Below are 17,748 nucleotides of genomic sequence, written 5' to 3'. Positions count from 1 at the left end.
GGTCGGTGACCCAGCGCTTTTAGTTTGTTATCATTTTCTAGTTTATTACGAGTAGACCGCTACGTTTGCCCTGGCGTCTGAAATGCTTTCGCCGTGAGGCTGGGGCCAGGATCCGACAAAGGTTAGCTGGTATCCCAGACAGGAATGGAGGTAACGCCTTATGTCCATTATAAATCAAATCAAATCAAATCACTTTTATTGTCACATCACATGTGCAGGTACATTGGTACAGCACATGTGAGTGAAATTCTTGTGTGCGAGCTTCACAAGCAACAGAGTTGTGCAAAATACAATAATGTAAACAAGCAAAATACAAGAATGGCTACATCTGAAACTAATAAATATATGTACAATATATAATAGTATATGCATTTCTGGATGTGTATACTAAATATTTTTCTACGTGTATGTGTGTGTGTGTGTGTGTGTGTACACATATTTTACAAATTAAATAGAGTAAACAATAAATAAAATATATAAAAATATACAGAGTTGAGACATGTGCAAAACAGTGGCATTACTGTACAGTATGGAGTGCATAATGTTAAAGTTCCAGTAGTGAAGCTGAGGTGTCTATGACGTGTTCATCAGTCTGATGGCCTGGTGGAAGAAGCTGTCTCTCAGTCTGCTGGTACGGGACCGGATGCTGCAGAACTTCCTTCCTGATGGAAGTAGTCTGAACAGTTTATGGCTGGGGTGACTGGAGTCCTTGATGATCCTCCCCGCTTTCCTCAGGCAGCGCTTCCTGTAGATGTCTTGGAGGGAGGGAAGCTCACCTCCAATTATCCGTTCAGAGCACCGCACTACTCGCTGGAGAGCTTTGCAGTTGTAGGCGGTGCTGTTGCCATACCAGGTGGTGATGCATCCAGTGAGGATGCTCTCAATGGCACAGTGATAGAAGGTCCTGAGGATGCGAGGGCTCATGCCGAATCTTTTCAGTCTCCTGAGAAAGAAGAGGCGCTGCTGCGCCTTCTTCACTGTGTTGTTTGTGTGTACTGACCACGTAAGATCCTCAGCCAGATGTACACCAAGGAACCGGAAGCTGCTCACTCTCTCCACAGCAGCGCCGTTGATGGTGATGGGGGTGTGTACTTCTCTGCACCTCCGGAAGTCCACTATCAACTCCTTTGTCGTTGCGAGGTTGAGTGTGAGATGGTTGTCTTGACACCAGTGGGTCAGGGCGCTGACCTCCTCCCTGTAAGCCGTCTCATCACCGTTGGTGATAAGACCCACCACTGTAGTGTCGTCCGCAAACTTCACAATGATGTTGGAGTTGTTAGTGGCCGTGCAGTCGTAGGTGTAGAGTGAGTATAGGAGAGGGCTCAGTACACACCCCTGTGGAGCACCAGTGTTCAGTGTGATGGGGGATGAGGTGATGCTGCCCAGTCTGACCACTTGGCGTCTGTCAGACAGGAAGCTAAGGATCCAGCTGCAGAGGGAGCTGCTCAGTCCTAGATCCTGCAGTTTCCTGTCCAGCTTCGAGGGAACGATGGTATTGAATGCTGAGCTGTAATCTACAAACAGCATTCTCACATACGTGTCTTTCTTCTCCAGGTGTGACAGGGCAGTGTGTAGTGTCAGGGCTATGGCATCATCAGTGGACCTGTTGTGGCGGTATGCGAACTGTAGAGGGTCCAGTGAGTCAGGTAGTGCAGAGCAGATGAAGTCCCTGACCAGCTTCTCGAAGCATTTGCTCACGATGAGAAAAAATGCTTCGAGAAGCAAGTTGCATTGGTAAGATCACTGGCAACTAGTCGGAGGTCCAACAGTTTTTGGCGATTGTACATTAAAAGAGAGTTGACTCTAGCAATAAAAAACAACATAAGCAAGCACATCAGAGGAAGAGCCAGACGGCGAGCCACACACACTGGCGCCATCTTGGAGTTCATATCGGTTTAGATATGTGGTGAGAGGGAAACATGAAGATGAAACCAGGAGATGTCCTTACTGAATCATCAGAGCTGAACAGGTGATGGAGAAACAGGTTTACCTTTTAGGTCACATGAATGAGTTGAAGGGAAGTTATGAACTGTTTCTGAGAGACAATTAACACCAGGATCCTTTTTTATGTAGCTAACAGGTGGTAACTGTGCAGGGGCGGGTCTAGGAAAGTTTTGCCAGGGGGCCAGGTAGGGCATTAACAGGGAAAGGGGGCACAAAGAAGTACTTTTCTTTCTTATTCTCATTTAAAATATCTAGCTTTTATTAAATAATTATCTAAATCTTACAACCAAAGTTTTTATCTGACGTAAAATGTATAGAAATCATACATATACCAACAAGACAGTGTACATCACTGTCACAACAGCATTTGTTTTCATTCAAAGTCTTTATGGCTTTAATACCTGGTGGGTCGGTCTGTAGTGTAAATGCCCAATTTTCTGTCCCAGTCCAGCCCTGCAGGTTAATACTGGCAGTAGTGATGGTAAATTTGATTCTTTTTACTGAATTGAGTGTTAATGAGTCACTCACCAAAGTGAATCGGGTTTTTTGAGTCATTTGATTCACTGAGTCAGTTGACCAGAGAGTGCAAAATTTTTACATTTTCACTCAAACTTAATTTGTTTCCCTTTTCATGTAAATCCCACTGCTAAGATGAATGATTAAAAAAAACAACAACTATTTTAGAGAGAGAAAAGAGCAAAAACATTTCTAAAATTAAGCAATTTCCTATCAAAATTGCTTAATAAACATTTATTTTGTTTATTTGTATTTTATTAGTATTTTCCTTAAGTGTGTCAAATATATATTTTATATACATTTTCTCATCTAAATGTCCACTGCGCTGTGAGCCAGGGGGCGGTAATGCGCCTTAACATTGGTTGCCAACTAAGAAGAAGAAGAAGCTGTGAGCCAGGAGGGAGGGGGTGAGTGAGTGATTCGTTCGCTCGCTCTATGATTCAGCACAGGAGGGAGGGGGTGAGTGAGTGAGTGATTCGTTCGCTCGCTCTTTGATTCAGCACAGGAGGGAGGGGGTTAGTGAGTGAGTGAGTGATTCGTTCGCTCTATGATTCAGCACAGGAGGGAGGGGGTGAGCGTGTCCTGAGTGATTCGCTTATGCTTACGATCAAGGCTGGACTGGGACAAAAAATCGGCCCGGGCATTTTGACTAGAGACCGGCCCACCAGGATAAAGATTGAAAATGTGACGTCATTCAGGGGTAAAACCGCAAAGGATTCTGGGAACTTGTGGCAAGAGGTACTAGCGCACGCAGGCTTTCAATTGAACTCAGTTACACAGCGATAAAAAGAAACACAAAAAATGGCAAGAAGCTGTTGTATTATTAACTGCAATAGCCGGTCGCATGACAGCCACGGGAAGCCGATCGTTTTTGTTTTTTTTATCGGATTACGTCGTTGAAGAGAAATTTTTTAAACCATGTTTCCGAAGTAAGAGCCAACGGATGGTCTGGATATACCAAATATAACGTCCCAGAACACTCCAGCTCACAGGTTAGTCTGCTCCAAGCATTCCCACAAAGGTCAGAGTTTTGTAGTAGTTAATACGTCATTTTTCTTAACATAATTGGTGATATAGGTTACAAGCAAGTCTGGCGCTGAACAGAAATTGTCGCGCTATGCTCCTTTGTTTATTGTGCATAAATAGTAAATTGTCCTGACACAATATTGTGTTTCGCTTCTGTTATTACCATGGTACATTGACAAAAACATACTTTTATTCACAGGATAAAACAGTTGTTTTGTATCACTAATTGCCCAGTACGATTACAGCATACAGTATTATTGTCACTGCTACATTTCTGTAATGAACCAGAAATTATTTCCACTACTAATTAATTACCGTTGAGCTCAAAGGTCCTATTAATAAACGGTTAACGAATGTGTATTTATGAAGACGATTTGTGAGACTGGTAAACTTACCTTTGTTCGTACGATGGTCTTTCGTTCTACACGGTGCATTTCAAGGTCCTGCACCCATCCGTCGGTAAACTGTACCTGGGCTTGTTGCAGTGACCTGAAGTTACTAAACTTCATGAGTGTATGCACTCACTCCAAGAACCGTATAATTATAAATATGAGCGTGGTGAAAGTTGGGCAGCACGCTAACGTCCTTTGTCCACTCTGTGTGCTCGTAAGGGTCTGACCCTTTCACACCTTTGATTTTTTCCTCGTATCTTTTCTTTGTCTTTTCGTCGAGTCTGTCTTTGTACGGACCGGCATTGTTCTACTTTTGTTTTGTACATTCCTTTTTTGTGTGGCAAAGAAAAAACAAGAAGGCATTGGAACCGGAGAATGAACGTTTTGTGGTGCTGCAAATGCTTGCATTTGATGCGGTACTTGGATTGTTTCGCCACGAGTTCCCGGCATGCAATGCGCGAAAACTCACGTGATTGCTAAACAAGGGGGCGGGTGCATTCGGCCTCCTCGGCTGTAATTGGTCCAGCCCAGAGTCGATCATGACCAATTGGCCAATCCAACACCTTTCATTATATATACCCTTCCTAAAAAAATAATAATAAAAAAAAATCCATCGGCCCATAAAAATAAAAAATCGCCAGCGGCCCACCGGGCAAATGCCCGGTATGCCCGATGGCCGGTCCAGCTATGCTTACGATTCAGCACAGGAAGCGAGGGGGTGAGTAGCTCAAATGTGTTGTTAGCATGTTAGCAGCGCGATGCTACTCTGAACCGAGGAGCTATTTTCTTGATGCGAGCTTCTACTCAGGGTTTTTTCTTCCAGTTCAGAGCAGAAATGCTTTTGTTATGAAACTGGCTGTTGTTTCCCCCCCACAATTTTAATTATAAGCTAGATATATTTCTACTAATGGAATTAGTTTGCTAACAACAACAGGGATGAGTCAGTGAGTCAGTTGGGCTTGTGAATCATGAATCACGAGTCAGTAAAGTGATTCTCGAGTATTGAACGATTCGTTCACGAATCGAACATCACTACTGTCTATGAGGTTAACAGTCAGATTGTAATGGCGACTGCTGGAACAGCAGACATGGGATCAGCAGCCCCGACAGGTATCTAGCTATCAAATCTCATTCCTTTCTCGTCTCAAAACTAGCGTAAAAAGCGATATCTACAGTGTTTTAAAACATTGAAAACGATGCAACGCTGGAGCTCTGGCTGTAATTGAGCCTTCGTTATCTAATTAGCATCGAGGTTTTCCACCAAAGAAATGAACCAATTTGTGGTTCGCTTATTTAGCTGGCTCTTTAATAAATCCTGGTCTTCTCGTGTTAAAACACAAGAAGATTTTGTGTGCAGGCCACTCTTAAATATGAGGAACAATCTATTGATTTTATAGCGTGGGGAAGTTAACGGTAACTGCTCTCACTCACGTCTTCCTCGCCTGTTACATCCCGTTTCCTCTTCCTCTGAACGTTTTGTGATGAACATGGCTAAAAAAAAAATCCGCTTTCACTTACCTAAGGGCTTCATTAAACACCTCCCAACTGTTACTGTACAGTTTAGGTGGTGTATTGTCTTTTTCTGCGTTCCTTCGTCACGCTTATCTAAGTCAATAAAGCAGCCTTAATTTATTTAAGCACCTTTGTTTAGGATCACCGATATCAGACCTATGCACTGCACATGAACTGGTTCCACTTGCTTCACAGATATAGATTGATCATGTGCTTTCAGAGACTTCTTTTCCCCCAAGATAAAGCACGCAATGGGGAAGATGCATCTCTCTAATCCAGTTAGTTGTGCATCACTCATTAGCTTCCCTGTATATGTTTGAGTTGCTCTGCTCCTGGTAACCACCCAGTCTGAATCAGTAAATAAAAATAGTTGCTTTTTAAAGCACTCCTGTGGCTCCCAGATGGCTGAAATCCAGGGACAGCACAAGCACAAGATGTAGCATTCACGCTCACAGACACTTCAGTGACAGTAACTCACTGTGGTTTCCCTAATAGCTTTTATCAGCGTCGTTTCCAAATCAGGTCAAGAAACAGTATATTTGTGGATTCTTCAGAAATGACCTTAAAGAGTGTGTCCATGGGTCATGGTATTGCCGTGCATGCTGTGGGCTGTGCGTAAACAAGGCTGGCAGGGACTTGTTTGGTACACAGAGAGGAACAGATGGTTTGCCTATTGTAGTGAGGCCTGCCGCTGATGAGCTAAAGTCATTGTTAGGGAACTGACTTAGTCTAATTACTATCCATAGTCTGATGCAAAATATATGCCATTAACTGGTTGTATATTGACCTTAATAAATACAGATGGTAGTAATAATAACAATCATAGCTGAAACCGGGCCATCTGGGGTTACTACACATGCAAGTACGCATGATCCAAATTTAGTAACAGTCTGTGTTATCTACCTTAAACAAAATTGTCCATTTCTAAGTTATTTTTGGTAAACAATATTCTATTTTACATGTTGAGCACATTTAATCATGTTTGTTTTGTAAACGGTCCTGATGGTTTTCCTTTTACAATAAAAGAAAAGTAGCAGTTGCTTAACTGACTTAATTATTTAGGCCATGCTTCCTTTACTTCTGTGCACACCTACTTTAAATGAGTTCAGTGTGGCGCATGTACTTGGTTAAGCCAGTTAGCCTGACCTTGTCCTGCTCCGCAGATATCAGGACTCAGTTCTGGAGGAGAGCGTTGCAGCGAGGTATTCGCATGGGTGTGCTGTGTTTGTGACTGTGAGCAGCAACTGCATGAGTAGTGATGATATGGTGTGTTGTTTTACATAATGAGAGGGAATGTGGGCAGAGCGATGCTCATTGTTTCCCAGCAGATTGCAGTGTGTCCCTGCTAACTCAGGAGAGATGCATGGCATTCAGTGAGTCTGTGTAATTATACATAGTCCTGCATTTCTTAGGTTAAAAATGTTCATTTTCTGTGCATTGCCAGGTTTAGATTTGATGGGGGTAGAAAGACAAATTTTCAGACTCACTTGTTACTACAGATGTAAAAACTTTGTAGCCTTCAGTCTTTTTTTGTGTGTATATTGACCTATGGTACTGCAGTGGAGGAGATGTTGCCATTGGTTACAGGCTAGAGGTGATTGCAGAGTGGGCGATGTAGTAAGTTTTATACATACAGCCTGTATCCTCACTCCCTGCGAAACATAGGTGAGCAGATGAGCACAGTGAGCCAAACTAAACATGTAATTTTCTCATATTTATAGTATTCATAAGTGCGTCTTCTTCTTTTTTTAGATGAACTGTGTGCCAGCATTGTGCGTTCCCACAGAGAGACCAGTCAGTACAGAGTGGAAGAGCTCCAAGCTCTCAGGTGGAAACTCTTCAGCAGAGAGGAGATCCAAGCATACCAGAGCAAAGTATGTGCACTGTTTTCTCTTCATTTTTATTTTTTATTTTTTAATTTTGCGATTTCTCCTTCATGTGTGTGAGCTTACTCAGACAGTCTCAAAACAAAACATGTCATTTCACATGCTTTACGTCTGAGGCTAGTTTTGTTTGATGAATCAAACAGGAAACTGAGAAAACGTCTTTCATCGCTTCCCCCTCCTCTTCTTTCTTTGATCTTTTTTTTCAGTTGATCAGAGAGAAAACAGCAGGGTAAATTGAGTGATAAAATACAGAAACTTGAGCAGCAGACTGAATTGTTGGGACACTGAGGATGAGTTTTTGTGAGACGAGTGAAATGTTTTGCCCTTTAGAGCCCATTTTAAACAATCTATGGTGAAAGAAAAGGATTAATGAGAAACAAACTGAGCGAAGCAAACTGAGCTTCTGTCTGACTCTCTTTCCCAGTCAGTAGATGAGATGTGGCAGCACTGCGCTATCCGACTTACTGATGCCGTCCAGTTCGTGGTGGAGTTTGCAAAACACATCCCGGGTTTCCGTATGCTGAGCCAGAACGACCAGATCGCCCTTTTAAAGACTGGTGATTTTCCCTTTTCTAGAAGGATGTGCTTAAAACACAATATATATAACTGAACAGGTTTGATCTTACTCTCTTCTGACCTGCCTTCCTACTCTTTTCAGGCTCCATGGAGGTGGTTCTGGTCAGAATGAGCCGGTTCTTTAACACAGAGAACAACACTGTGTTCTTTGATGGGAAGTTTGCTGGAACTGAGGTCTTCAAATCTTTGGGTGAGGATTTATCTGAAGGTGTGAAACCGTCTATCTAAACACCATAACTTATCAATGCTCAGTGGTTTCTTGTCTTGCAGCTTGTGGTGATTTAATCGCAGCAGTATTTGACTTCGCACATGGCATGTGTGCCCTAAAGCTGACTGAGCAACAGATTGCTCTCTTCAGTGCCCTGGTGCTCATCAACGCAGGTAAGCCCAGCTCGGTCTGTCTCACTCGTACTGCGTTCATTTTAAGCACATCAGGAAGGAAGCGGTCTTTTCTTTTCTCGTCCTCCATGATGGCGGCACATGGTGCGGTCTTGGGTTCGGCCTTTATGTGTTCATTTGGCGTTCTCCCTGTGCCTGTGGGGACTTTGTCTTGATACTCTGACTTCTTCTCAAAGACATGACTGTTAGGCTTAATTGGCAATGGCGTCTATGAGTTAGTGTCATAAGTACCTTGAACTGGAAATGCAGTTACAAAAATGGGTGGATGGATGTCATAGATGAATAAGCTTGACCTTACTGTCAGATGTGCATGAATAAATCTTGTAGGTTTATCATATTACTGCCCAAATATAGATGACAGATATGTTTTGTGTCTGTGTCTTATCCAGTTTGCCTCTTTTCCATTTTGTCTTGTGTAATTTTAATTCATTCTGTCCCATTAAGTTAACCTTTCTGCCTCCTAGTGGCCGTGAAGAGACATAGTTCAGTTAATAGGCCGCAGTGAATGAGGATGAACTGATGAATGAAGGAAAAGACACAGAAAAGGAAAAAACAAGAAAGACAAAGAACACTTTCCAAAAAGTGTTCTTAGGTGTTGTTGGGAAGGTGCGACAATGTTTCTGGCCTTTGAATGAAGTCCTTTCCTGTCTCGTTGTTGTTGCGTGAATTTTAAACTGAAATTAAAAGGAATCAAAGAGAATATTTTAACAATGGACATTCAGAATAAGGGCGTGATAAATATCTGGATCCTATCACCTCATCGCTTCAGTCCTTATTTTTACTGCTGTGCTTTATGGGTTCCGCTGAAGATTTTAATGTCATTATATGTCTAAAGTATAGAATTGAAACAAACTTCTGAATGTATTTGTTAAAAAACTCTTTTATGATTTCAACCCTGCTATTTTTGCCTGCCAAAATTGACTAAAGTTCACTGCTGAGAGCATCAGCCTGCTGCCAGGGACTTAACTTCCATGCAGCAAGTAATGCTGTCTAGCCTGTTCTGCAAAATGCTTTACTTTATGATTTTTGTTATGTTTTTCACCTTTAAAGGGAGCAACCTGAAAAAAACTCAATCCTTCTTTCATAAAACATCTTTGTGTTCAGATCGTCCGTGTCTGGAGGACAGGAGCAAAGTTCAAAGAGTTCAAAGAAGCGTGGAGTCGGGACTGACACACATTTTGCACCGAGACAATCAAGAAAGTTTGATTCACAAGGTAAATATCAGTCACCTGGGTGTTCAAACACTAAAAGGCTTGTATGCTCCATGTTTCATATCTGTGAGTACGCGTAAGATCGCAGGCTTTCCTCGCTGCTGTAGAAAGCTGACGGCTAAATGTGTGTGTCCTCCCTGCAGCTGTACCAGAAGATGGGGGTGTTGCGCTCGCTGTGCAGTCTGCACATGGAGAAGCTTCACTGGTTTAGTCAGCGGTACCCGCTCACAGCTCACTCTCTGTTTCCTCCGCTCTACAAGGAGCTGTTCGCATCAGAGGCAGAGCTTCTGCCGGGGACCACTCACTGATGATCTACGGGAATATGCAAAAACAGTCGCGCACCAACGTACAGAGACTCCTATTAGTTTGAGTCTCATTACTTTCTGGCAGATTCTATTTTTCTAATAATAAAAAACACACAATAATTGTAGCGTGTGTTAAGTGTTATATGACTTCCAGCAGAGCTTTTCTTTGTTAGATGATGTCAAGAAGAATTTTTTTTTTTTTTTTTTTGATAGCTTAAAATTATTTTGATGATGCCAGAGAAACATATTTTGATGTTCTTCGAGAGCACATTGTCGGTGGAGTAAGAGCTTCATTTTCTCTCAGGTTGTGCTGTTGTGATTCTGTCCAGTTGTAGCTTCTGTGTGTCACGGTGTCTTTCAGACATACAAATTCAAAAAGGCAGGCCACTGTTCATCATTAGTTCGAACTTTTAAGTGTTAGTCCACAGAAAGTCTGTCTTTCAAGCAGAAAACACCAAACTTCAGAGGGATTCAAATGTGACTTTATAAAGTTTGTATCTTCACCTTGTAGTGATTTCAAGAGGTTTCTTGCTTGACTTTGTCAAAAAATAAATAAAATTTGCGCTATATAAGTTAAAGCTAAAGCCAACCAATGTGCTTTCAACAAACTTTGCAAGACAAACAACAATATCAAGCACTAAAAGCAACCATATGCAACTACAGATGTTGGTCTAAAAACAGAAATCCACTTTGTCTTTAGCTTCCATACTCATAATAGGGTTTAAGTTTTGCAATGCTCCTTAAGGATCATGCAATGCCCTGTTGAGCCTGTGCATGCTAGCTTGCACAAATTACATCCTGTTCCTGTTTCTTCTCGGTTGTTTTTGCCCTCAGGAGTATTTAATGCAACACTGGCTTAATGCACCTGGAAGCTGAGAAAGTCAATCATCTTGTCTCTTCACATCAGCAGCTTCAGTCACACCCGCCAGCCATGAAGAGCGGAAAGTGTCATTTAGATGCTGAATACTAAATTAAAAACTTGCCTCTTTGCGTCTGTATGTCTCCAGAGAAGTTTCTCCTCCTCAGGCTGGTGTCTGTCATAGACTGACCAATAAATACTACAAGGGCAGCAGTACCACTGAAATGGTTCCCTTTAAATGAATCCTCACATGCTTTTATATTGTGTGAGCTGTTGCATTAAGTGTAGAGATAATACAAAAAGGTGCAAGCGTGTAAAGTAGAAATCTCGTCCCGTGTGTGCTAACTCTTCCTTCTTTTCCCCAGATGAACTTGTTTTGTTTTCTCTACATATCTTTGAATAGAGCGGCGGGTGAATGAGAAATGTCGAGATGTTTCTGCATTAAGTATGTCTGTATGTAATCATCTCTGTCCCTGGAACAGCTGGCATTTCCCTCAAGATAATTTGCTGTAAACCTTCTAATAAACTGCTGAAGCTGTGACACCAAGCAGATGTTTCACTTTATTTGACTGCTTGTGAAATCACCATAAATATTTATGCAAGGCTGAGACAAGGAAGAAAAATTAACCGAATTATAGGGAAATCCCTATCAAGTCAAACACCAAAGTTTATTTGTTGCAGTCAAAGCTCTATAGCGAATATACTGAAAAACATCCAAATAAGTTGTCTCCAGCAAATTTCGGTAAATTTGCAGCTGCAGCAAAACAGAGGAAATATTAGTCATTGTGGGTGACTACCAGTGGTCTGTGGAAAGGTTTTTTGAGGTTGTCACACATCGACACACGCACACAACGGTTGCTAGCCAAGTTAGAGAGGAAGCAAATTAAAAGCTTCTAAATCCGTGGGATGTAATTAACCCAGCAAACAGATTTTATGTTAAAGACAGCTCCGATCAAAGCTGCTCACATTTTCTTTCATCATCTCCTGCATGCAGGTTTGGGCAACAAAACTCTCTAAACTGCTCTTGTATGTAGTGGTCTTTGGTTTCTTTAAATATTCTGTTATGCAGAACAAAAGAATAAAAGGGTCATTTTTGCCTTTGCTTAAATACCATTTCCACTCTTCTTCCTTTTGCTTAGATGTTTGTAAGAAAACTGACTGTATGGCTGGATTTTAGTAAGCGGAAGGAGAGTGGTTTAGTAGTTTATTACCTTAAAGTAATTTCCAGTTTCCACCAAGTTATTTCACTATTACAGATGAGTGGTACACATGACTCGAGGTCATGGGAAATAGGAATATTTGGTCCTTACTACTGTAAATCAAAACACTAGTTTACCATTAAACATAAAGGCAGCATTAATTATAGCAAAGATGCGCATGCTTACTTACTTGTCCACTCACAACTGAAACATTATAATAAAAACCTAAAAGACCCCCCCCAAAAAAATACTCACATGGAGAGGATGCTGCAACAAAGGCCGAGGGGAAAGCTGGACTATTCACACAAAGTGGGTAATGAGGGAAGTGGAAATAGCTGAGCAAATGAGATACAGGTGTAGACAGTCCCGTGGGGGGAGTAACCTGAAATAACCGAAAGGTAACTACTAAACACAGAGATGTGAACTCACACTGAAACACGATACAGAAAAAACACAAAGTCAAAGACAGAAATCCAAACACAAGAATATTACAAAAAAACCTCATAACACACAAAACTTAAAACTCAAGTATTACCAAAACAAAGGTTTAAGAGGAACAAGCAGGACACTAAAAATGTAACAAACACGAAAATCTCCACACAGGGGAATAACTAAAGAACCAAAATGGAAACTCGAACTCGAAGACTTCAAAACAGAAAACTGTCAGATAGACACCGACTCTGACGCTTATCAGCTCACGTCAGCTGGCTGTTAAATCAGAATGAATAATGATTACTTTGATTCGTGTTATTTCTTACTCAGGTTTTCTCATTTTATCTTTTCTTTCTTAAATTCTGCCATCTTGTCCTATGTTTTTATGTCATTTGATTATTTTTGTTGCGCTTCGGTCGGCAGCCGTTGTTTTATATGTGCCACAGAAATAACTTTGACTGACTGGATGAAGTCCCACTCCCAAGTCTTGGAAAGCAGATGGGTTTTTCAAATGTAGTAAAGCATCTAAGAAATAAACATTATCAGTCTGGGTATGTCTCTGTCTTTTGCAAATGATAACATGTGAATCTGTTTTCCCTGCCTGTGGAAGGGAGACATCTAGTTGCTCAACGAGGAGCAGATTTGGGGTCATGAGTCTACGATTAGCGAGCTTTAATGACATGTTCCAGGAAATTTGAGTTGAGTATGTGTTCAGTAGTTATCAAAACAGCACCAAGAATGTCTGCAGTAGCTATTTGACCATAATTACTCTGGAAAACGGACAAATTAGTGATTTGGTGAAAGAGAAGAGTTATTTTCCTTAATGGAAGATAAAGTTGTGGGAATTCTGAAGTTTCATATGGGTAAGCTCGAGAATTATTTTGCCAGGTATTACACTGACTTACTGGTTTAGTAGATGTGAGTGCTTATAGGTTGGTTTGAGGACTCAAAACAAAGGATTTATTAAGTCAGGAAAAGGAGCGTGAGGTGGCCACAGATCAAAAAGCAGCGGCAAGAATGCTGAGCATCTGTTCCATCTGCACTATTTGGTCCCATCTTTCACGGCCTCCCTGTCCTGTTTGGATCACCTCCACTTCGGAGGTGGGGTGCCCCCGGCCTCTCGGCCTGGGGCTCGGTCACTCAGGCACGGCTGGCTGCCGGCGGAGCACACGGGTGCGTCACTGCAACTCCCGCTGGCTTCTGCTCCGCGGCTGCTGAGTGAGCCCTCATCTGGGACTCTCCTCAGCTCTTTCTGGGACAGTGGCGCGGCTGCCCCTCTGTTGGTCTTCCTTGGTCTGTTGTGTTCTGGGGGCCTCTGGATGTCTGGAGTTTTGATCTCCTCCATACCTGCTTCATGCCCTGGAGGACGGGGCTGTGGCCCCCCCACACCCTCTAGCAGATCATTACATGAAGGAACCTTTTTAAAAAACAAGCGCGTCCATGCTCACAGGTGCTCACACACACAAACTACACCCTTTTTGGCTTCTACCTCAAAGCACACTGTGTTCTGTTGATCTTATGTGCTGCACAATAATGTTTAATATTTAGTATTTACTGTCATATTCCCATATATCATTGTGATGTTGTTTATTCTATTACTCTTGTTCTCTTCTGCTTGTTTTCTTTTTTCTTTCTCAGCAGGTGATCCAGGTGATTGATATATGCATTTTTTATTTCTTTTTTATTTCTTTTTTTTCTGCTCATTCTTTTGATTTTTGGTTTTTGCCCTTCTCCCCCGTCCCTCTTCTCAGCTGTTTCTCTTTCCCTCTTTCTTTCTCCCCTTCTTTCCCCCAGTCAAGTCTGTCCCGTATTCAGTAAATGAAAATAAAATAAACAATAAAAGGTGAATCAAATGGACCATTACGGCAAGGCTGGGATGGTCAATTTGGTAAAGTAAATCCATTGGGCATCTTTCTTTGCCTTTAGACAACAATTCTGATGGCAAAAGAGCCAAACGGGACAGGCCAAAAAAAAAAAAAAATGCTGAGCATCTGTTCCATCTGCACCATTTGGTCCCATCAATGATTCTTGTTCTTGGGGGGAAGAATGTGCATGTAGTTCTATGAGTATCGGGATGATAACACATTTGTTCTTTTTATAATTTTTCCTCTATACACATCAGTTAAAGACTTGAGTGTACACTTTGTAGTTGGCATGCAGCATGTACACACTGGCTTTTTGTGGGATTAGTAGCTTCATAGTCTGCCTCACATAACTTGAGTGATAAGAACAGCAGGAAACTGTAATTTAGTCATTTGGATTATGTGTTGTGGGTGGGCTGGAGAGTCTTTTGTTCATGGGCACAGCTGCGTGAGAATGTTCTTGGAGGTGAAGAAGGATAAGAGACTTTATAATACTAACAGTCCTGTGTGCATGAGGGCATTTTTCTCAGCTGAGCTCCCCTCCTAGGTCTCTTTTTTATTATTGTGAACTCTCTGATCTGCATCCAGTGTCTAAGTGCTCCAACTCAACTCCAGGAACCATGCAGAAAACAGACTAACCTGGTGTGTAGGCTTTAGTAAGCACCTCTGCACTGACACACCAGTGAAACAATGAGAGTGAGCAGTTAAGTGGTTTAGATGAGGTAACCGACTGGTACAGATGACTGCTGCAGATGACTAAAACAGAACTTTTAAGAGTCAAATAAAAAAAGGAGGGTTGTACTTTAATAAGGAACTAATTTAACTTTGAAATGATGCAGAAACAAACATAAGAAAAATGTGAAACCTTACTTAGAAAACATATCAAACACATTTTTAGTGTCGTTTAAAAAAAGACATCATAGCATGCTTGCTCGCAGGCTGCAGCACGCAAGACAGAACAGATGTCTGATCCAGGCTTCTGATTGGGTCCAGTGCCACCCCCAAAAGCTGGGCAGGGCGTGGGATTTTCAACAATATTATGATGTTTTTGCAGTTCTGTATATCTCATTTCTACTGACACATGACTTACCCAAAACTCCTTTTTACCAGAGAACCATTTACTGTTAGAGGCTGTCAAAGCAAAAAAAAAGAAAAAGAAAATTGTTGCCTTTAATTTTCTTAAACATCCATGACAGGCTGTGATGTATCAGCGGGGCTTGTTTATTTTTCCATAACCCTGACCTCAAGGCTGGACTGGGACAAAAAATCGGCCGGGCATTTTGACTAGAGACCGGCCCACCAGGATAAAGATTGAAAATGTGACGTCATTCAGGGGGTAAAACCGCAAAGGATTCTGGGAACTTGTGGCAAGAGGTACTAGCGCACGCAGGCTTTCAATTGAACTCAGTTACACAGCGATAAAAAGAAACACAAAAAATGGCAAGAAGCTGTTGTATTATTAACTGCAATAGCCGGTCGCATGACAGCCACGGGAAGCCGATCGTTTTTGTTTTTTTATCGGATTACGTCGTTGAAGAGAAATTTTTTAAAACCATGTTTCCGAAGTAAGAGCCAACGGATGGTCTGGATATACCAAATATAACGTCCCAGAACACTCCAGCTCACAGGTTAGTCTGCTCCAAGCATTCCCACAAAGGTCAGAGTTTTGTAGTAGTTAATACGTCATTTTTCTTAACATAATTGGTGATATAGGTTACAAGCAAGTCTGGCGCTGAACAGAAATTGTCGCGCTATGCTCCTTTGTTTATTGTGCATAAATAGTAAATTGTCCTGACACAATATTGTGTTTCGCTTCTGTATTACCATGGTACATTGACAAAAACATACTTTTATTCACAGGATAAAACAGTTGTTTTGTATCACTAATTGCCCAGTACGATTACAGCATACAGTATTATTGTCACTGCTACATTTCTGTAATGAACCAGAAATTATTTCCACTACTAATTAATTACCGTTGAGCTCAAAGGTCCTATTAATAAACGGTTAACGAATGTGTATTTATGAAGACGATTTGTGAGACTGGTAAACTTACCTTTGTTCGTACGATGGTCTTTCGTTCTACACGGTGCATTTCAAGGTCCTGCACCCATCCGTCGGTAAACTGTACCTGGGCTTGTTGCAGTGACCTGAAGTTACTAAACTTCATGAGTGTATGCACCTCACTCCAAGAACCGTATAATTATAAATATGAGCGTGGTGAAAGTTGGGCAGCACGCTAACGTCCTTTGTCCACTCTGTGTGCTCGTAAGGGTCTGACCCTTTCACACCTTTGATTTTTTCCTCGTATCTTTTCTTTGTCTTTTCGTCGAGTCTGTCTTTGTACGGACCGGCATTGTTCTACTTTTGTTTTGTACATTCCTTTTTTGTGTGGCAAAGAAAAAACAAGAAGGCATTTGGAACCGGAGAATGAACGTTTTGTGGTGCAGCAAATGCTTGCATTTGATGCGGTACTTGGATTGTTTCGCCACGAGTTCCCGGCATGCAATGCGCGAAACTCACGTGATTGCTAAACAAGGGGGCGGTGCATTCGGCCTCCTCGGCTGTAATTGGTCCAGCCCAGAGTCGATCATGACCAATTGGCCAATCCAACACCTTTCATTATATATACCCTTCCTAAAAAATAATAATAAAAAAAATCCATCGGCCCATAAAAATAAAAAATCGCCAGGCGGCCCACCGGCAAATGCCCGGTATGCCTGATGGCCAGTCCAGCTATGCCTGACCTCCAGAGGAATTTCAGCTTTTTTGTACAGCTCCCGGCACTCACCAGCACCACCTTTAATACTCGTATTTGTTTGACTCGACAAAGCTGCAGCCAAAGCAGCAAAAGAAAATACTCCTCCTGGGTAAACAATAGTCAGTATTAAAGTTTATTTGAACTGCAAAGGAGAACTGAAGGAGAATTAAACTGGCTGGAGAAGCTGTGTTCCAGTCATTCTTTCATACACTGAGGCCATGATGACCCTGGACCTAATCTCTACAGATTACAGACATAACAAGGACAGCAAGGCTTTTCATATCTCTGTCATATAAAGTTAACCATCACATCACTGCATTACCTTGATACTGAATCCTGGTGTTATTTTATGAAGTGTCTATAATCATATTCCAACTTCTTTTGATTTGATTTCAATTTTACAACACCAAATCTAAACAGCAGCTGCCTCAACACACTTTATATTGTAAGGTAGAGATCCTACAGTAATAGATTGAAAACGTCAACAATCTTGGCGATAGTGGGAAGGGAAAACTCCCATTTTACAGGAAGAAATACCCGGGCAGGATTCTGGCTCAGGGAGAGGCCATGATCGTTTGGGGGTGAGGTGTGGGAGACGGGACAAGAACACACACTGTAACACAAAGTGAATGACAATGAAACACTCAGCAGCCTAGACCTAATGCATATTAAACTAAGGGAGGAGTCAGGGTCGCCTGATCAACCCGAACTATATGCTTTAAGGAAAGTTTTAAAGCCTAAGCTTAAAAGCAGAGAAGGTGTCTTTCTCCCAGTCAGCAGGCCCAGACAAGGTGTGTCCTAGGATGCTAAAGGCGTGTGCTGCTGAACTTGGGGAGCCGCTACAACGAGTCTTCAATCTCAGTCTGCG

At 41.9% G+C, this 17,748-nt stretch overlaps 1 protein-coding gene across 3 annotated transcripts; it reads left to right on the top strand.

The window, feature by feature from the left end:
* Positions 1–4,571: 4,571 nt before the first annotated feature.
* On the top strand, positions 4,572–11,173 carry LOC113018430 (nuclear receptor ROR-gamma-like). Of its 3 annotated transcripts, XM_026161496.1 has the most exons (8): positions 4,895–4,988; positions 6,554–6,592; positions 7,143–7,264; positions 7,701–7,833; positions 7,935–8,042; positions 8,123–8,233; positions 9,356–9,465; positions 9,606–11,173. In XM_026161496.1, exons 1-8 carry the CDS (start codon positions 4,943–4,945, stop codon positions 9,768–9,770), a joined length of 834 nt encoding a protein of 277 aa, XP_026017281.1. In that variant the 5' UTR covers positions 4,895–4,942; the 3' UTR covers positions 9,771–11,173. The 3 variants fall into 3 exon arrangements, with proteins under 3 accessions (XP_026017283.1, XP_026017281.1, XP_026017282.1); XM_026161498.1 differs by lacking the exons at positions 4,895–4,988; positions 6,554–6,592 and adding an exon at positions 4,572–4,596; XM_026161497.1 differs by lacking the exon at positions 6,554–6,592 and having other exon boundaries at positions 4,897–4,988.
* Positions 11,174–17,748: the final 6,575 nt, after the last annotated feature.

This window comes from Astatotilapia calliptera, unplaced genomic scaffold (genome assembly GCF_900246225.1).
Source record: "Astatotilapia calliptera unplaced genomic scaffold, fAstCal1.2 U_scaffold_82, whole genome shotgun sequence".
NCBI classification, from domain to species: domain Eukaryota; kingdom Metazoa; phylum Chordata; class Actinopteri; order Cichliformes; family Cichlidae; genus Astatotilapia; species Astatotilapia calliptera.
The sequence above is the reverse complement of the archived record's forward strand: the minus strand, read 5'-3'. Positions and strand labels throughout refer to the sequence as shown.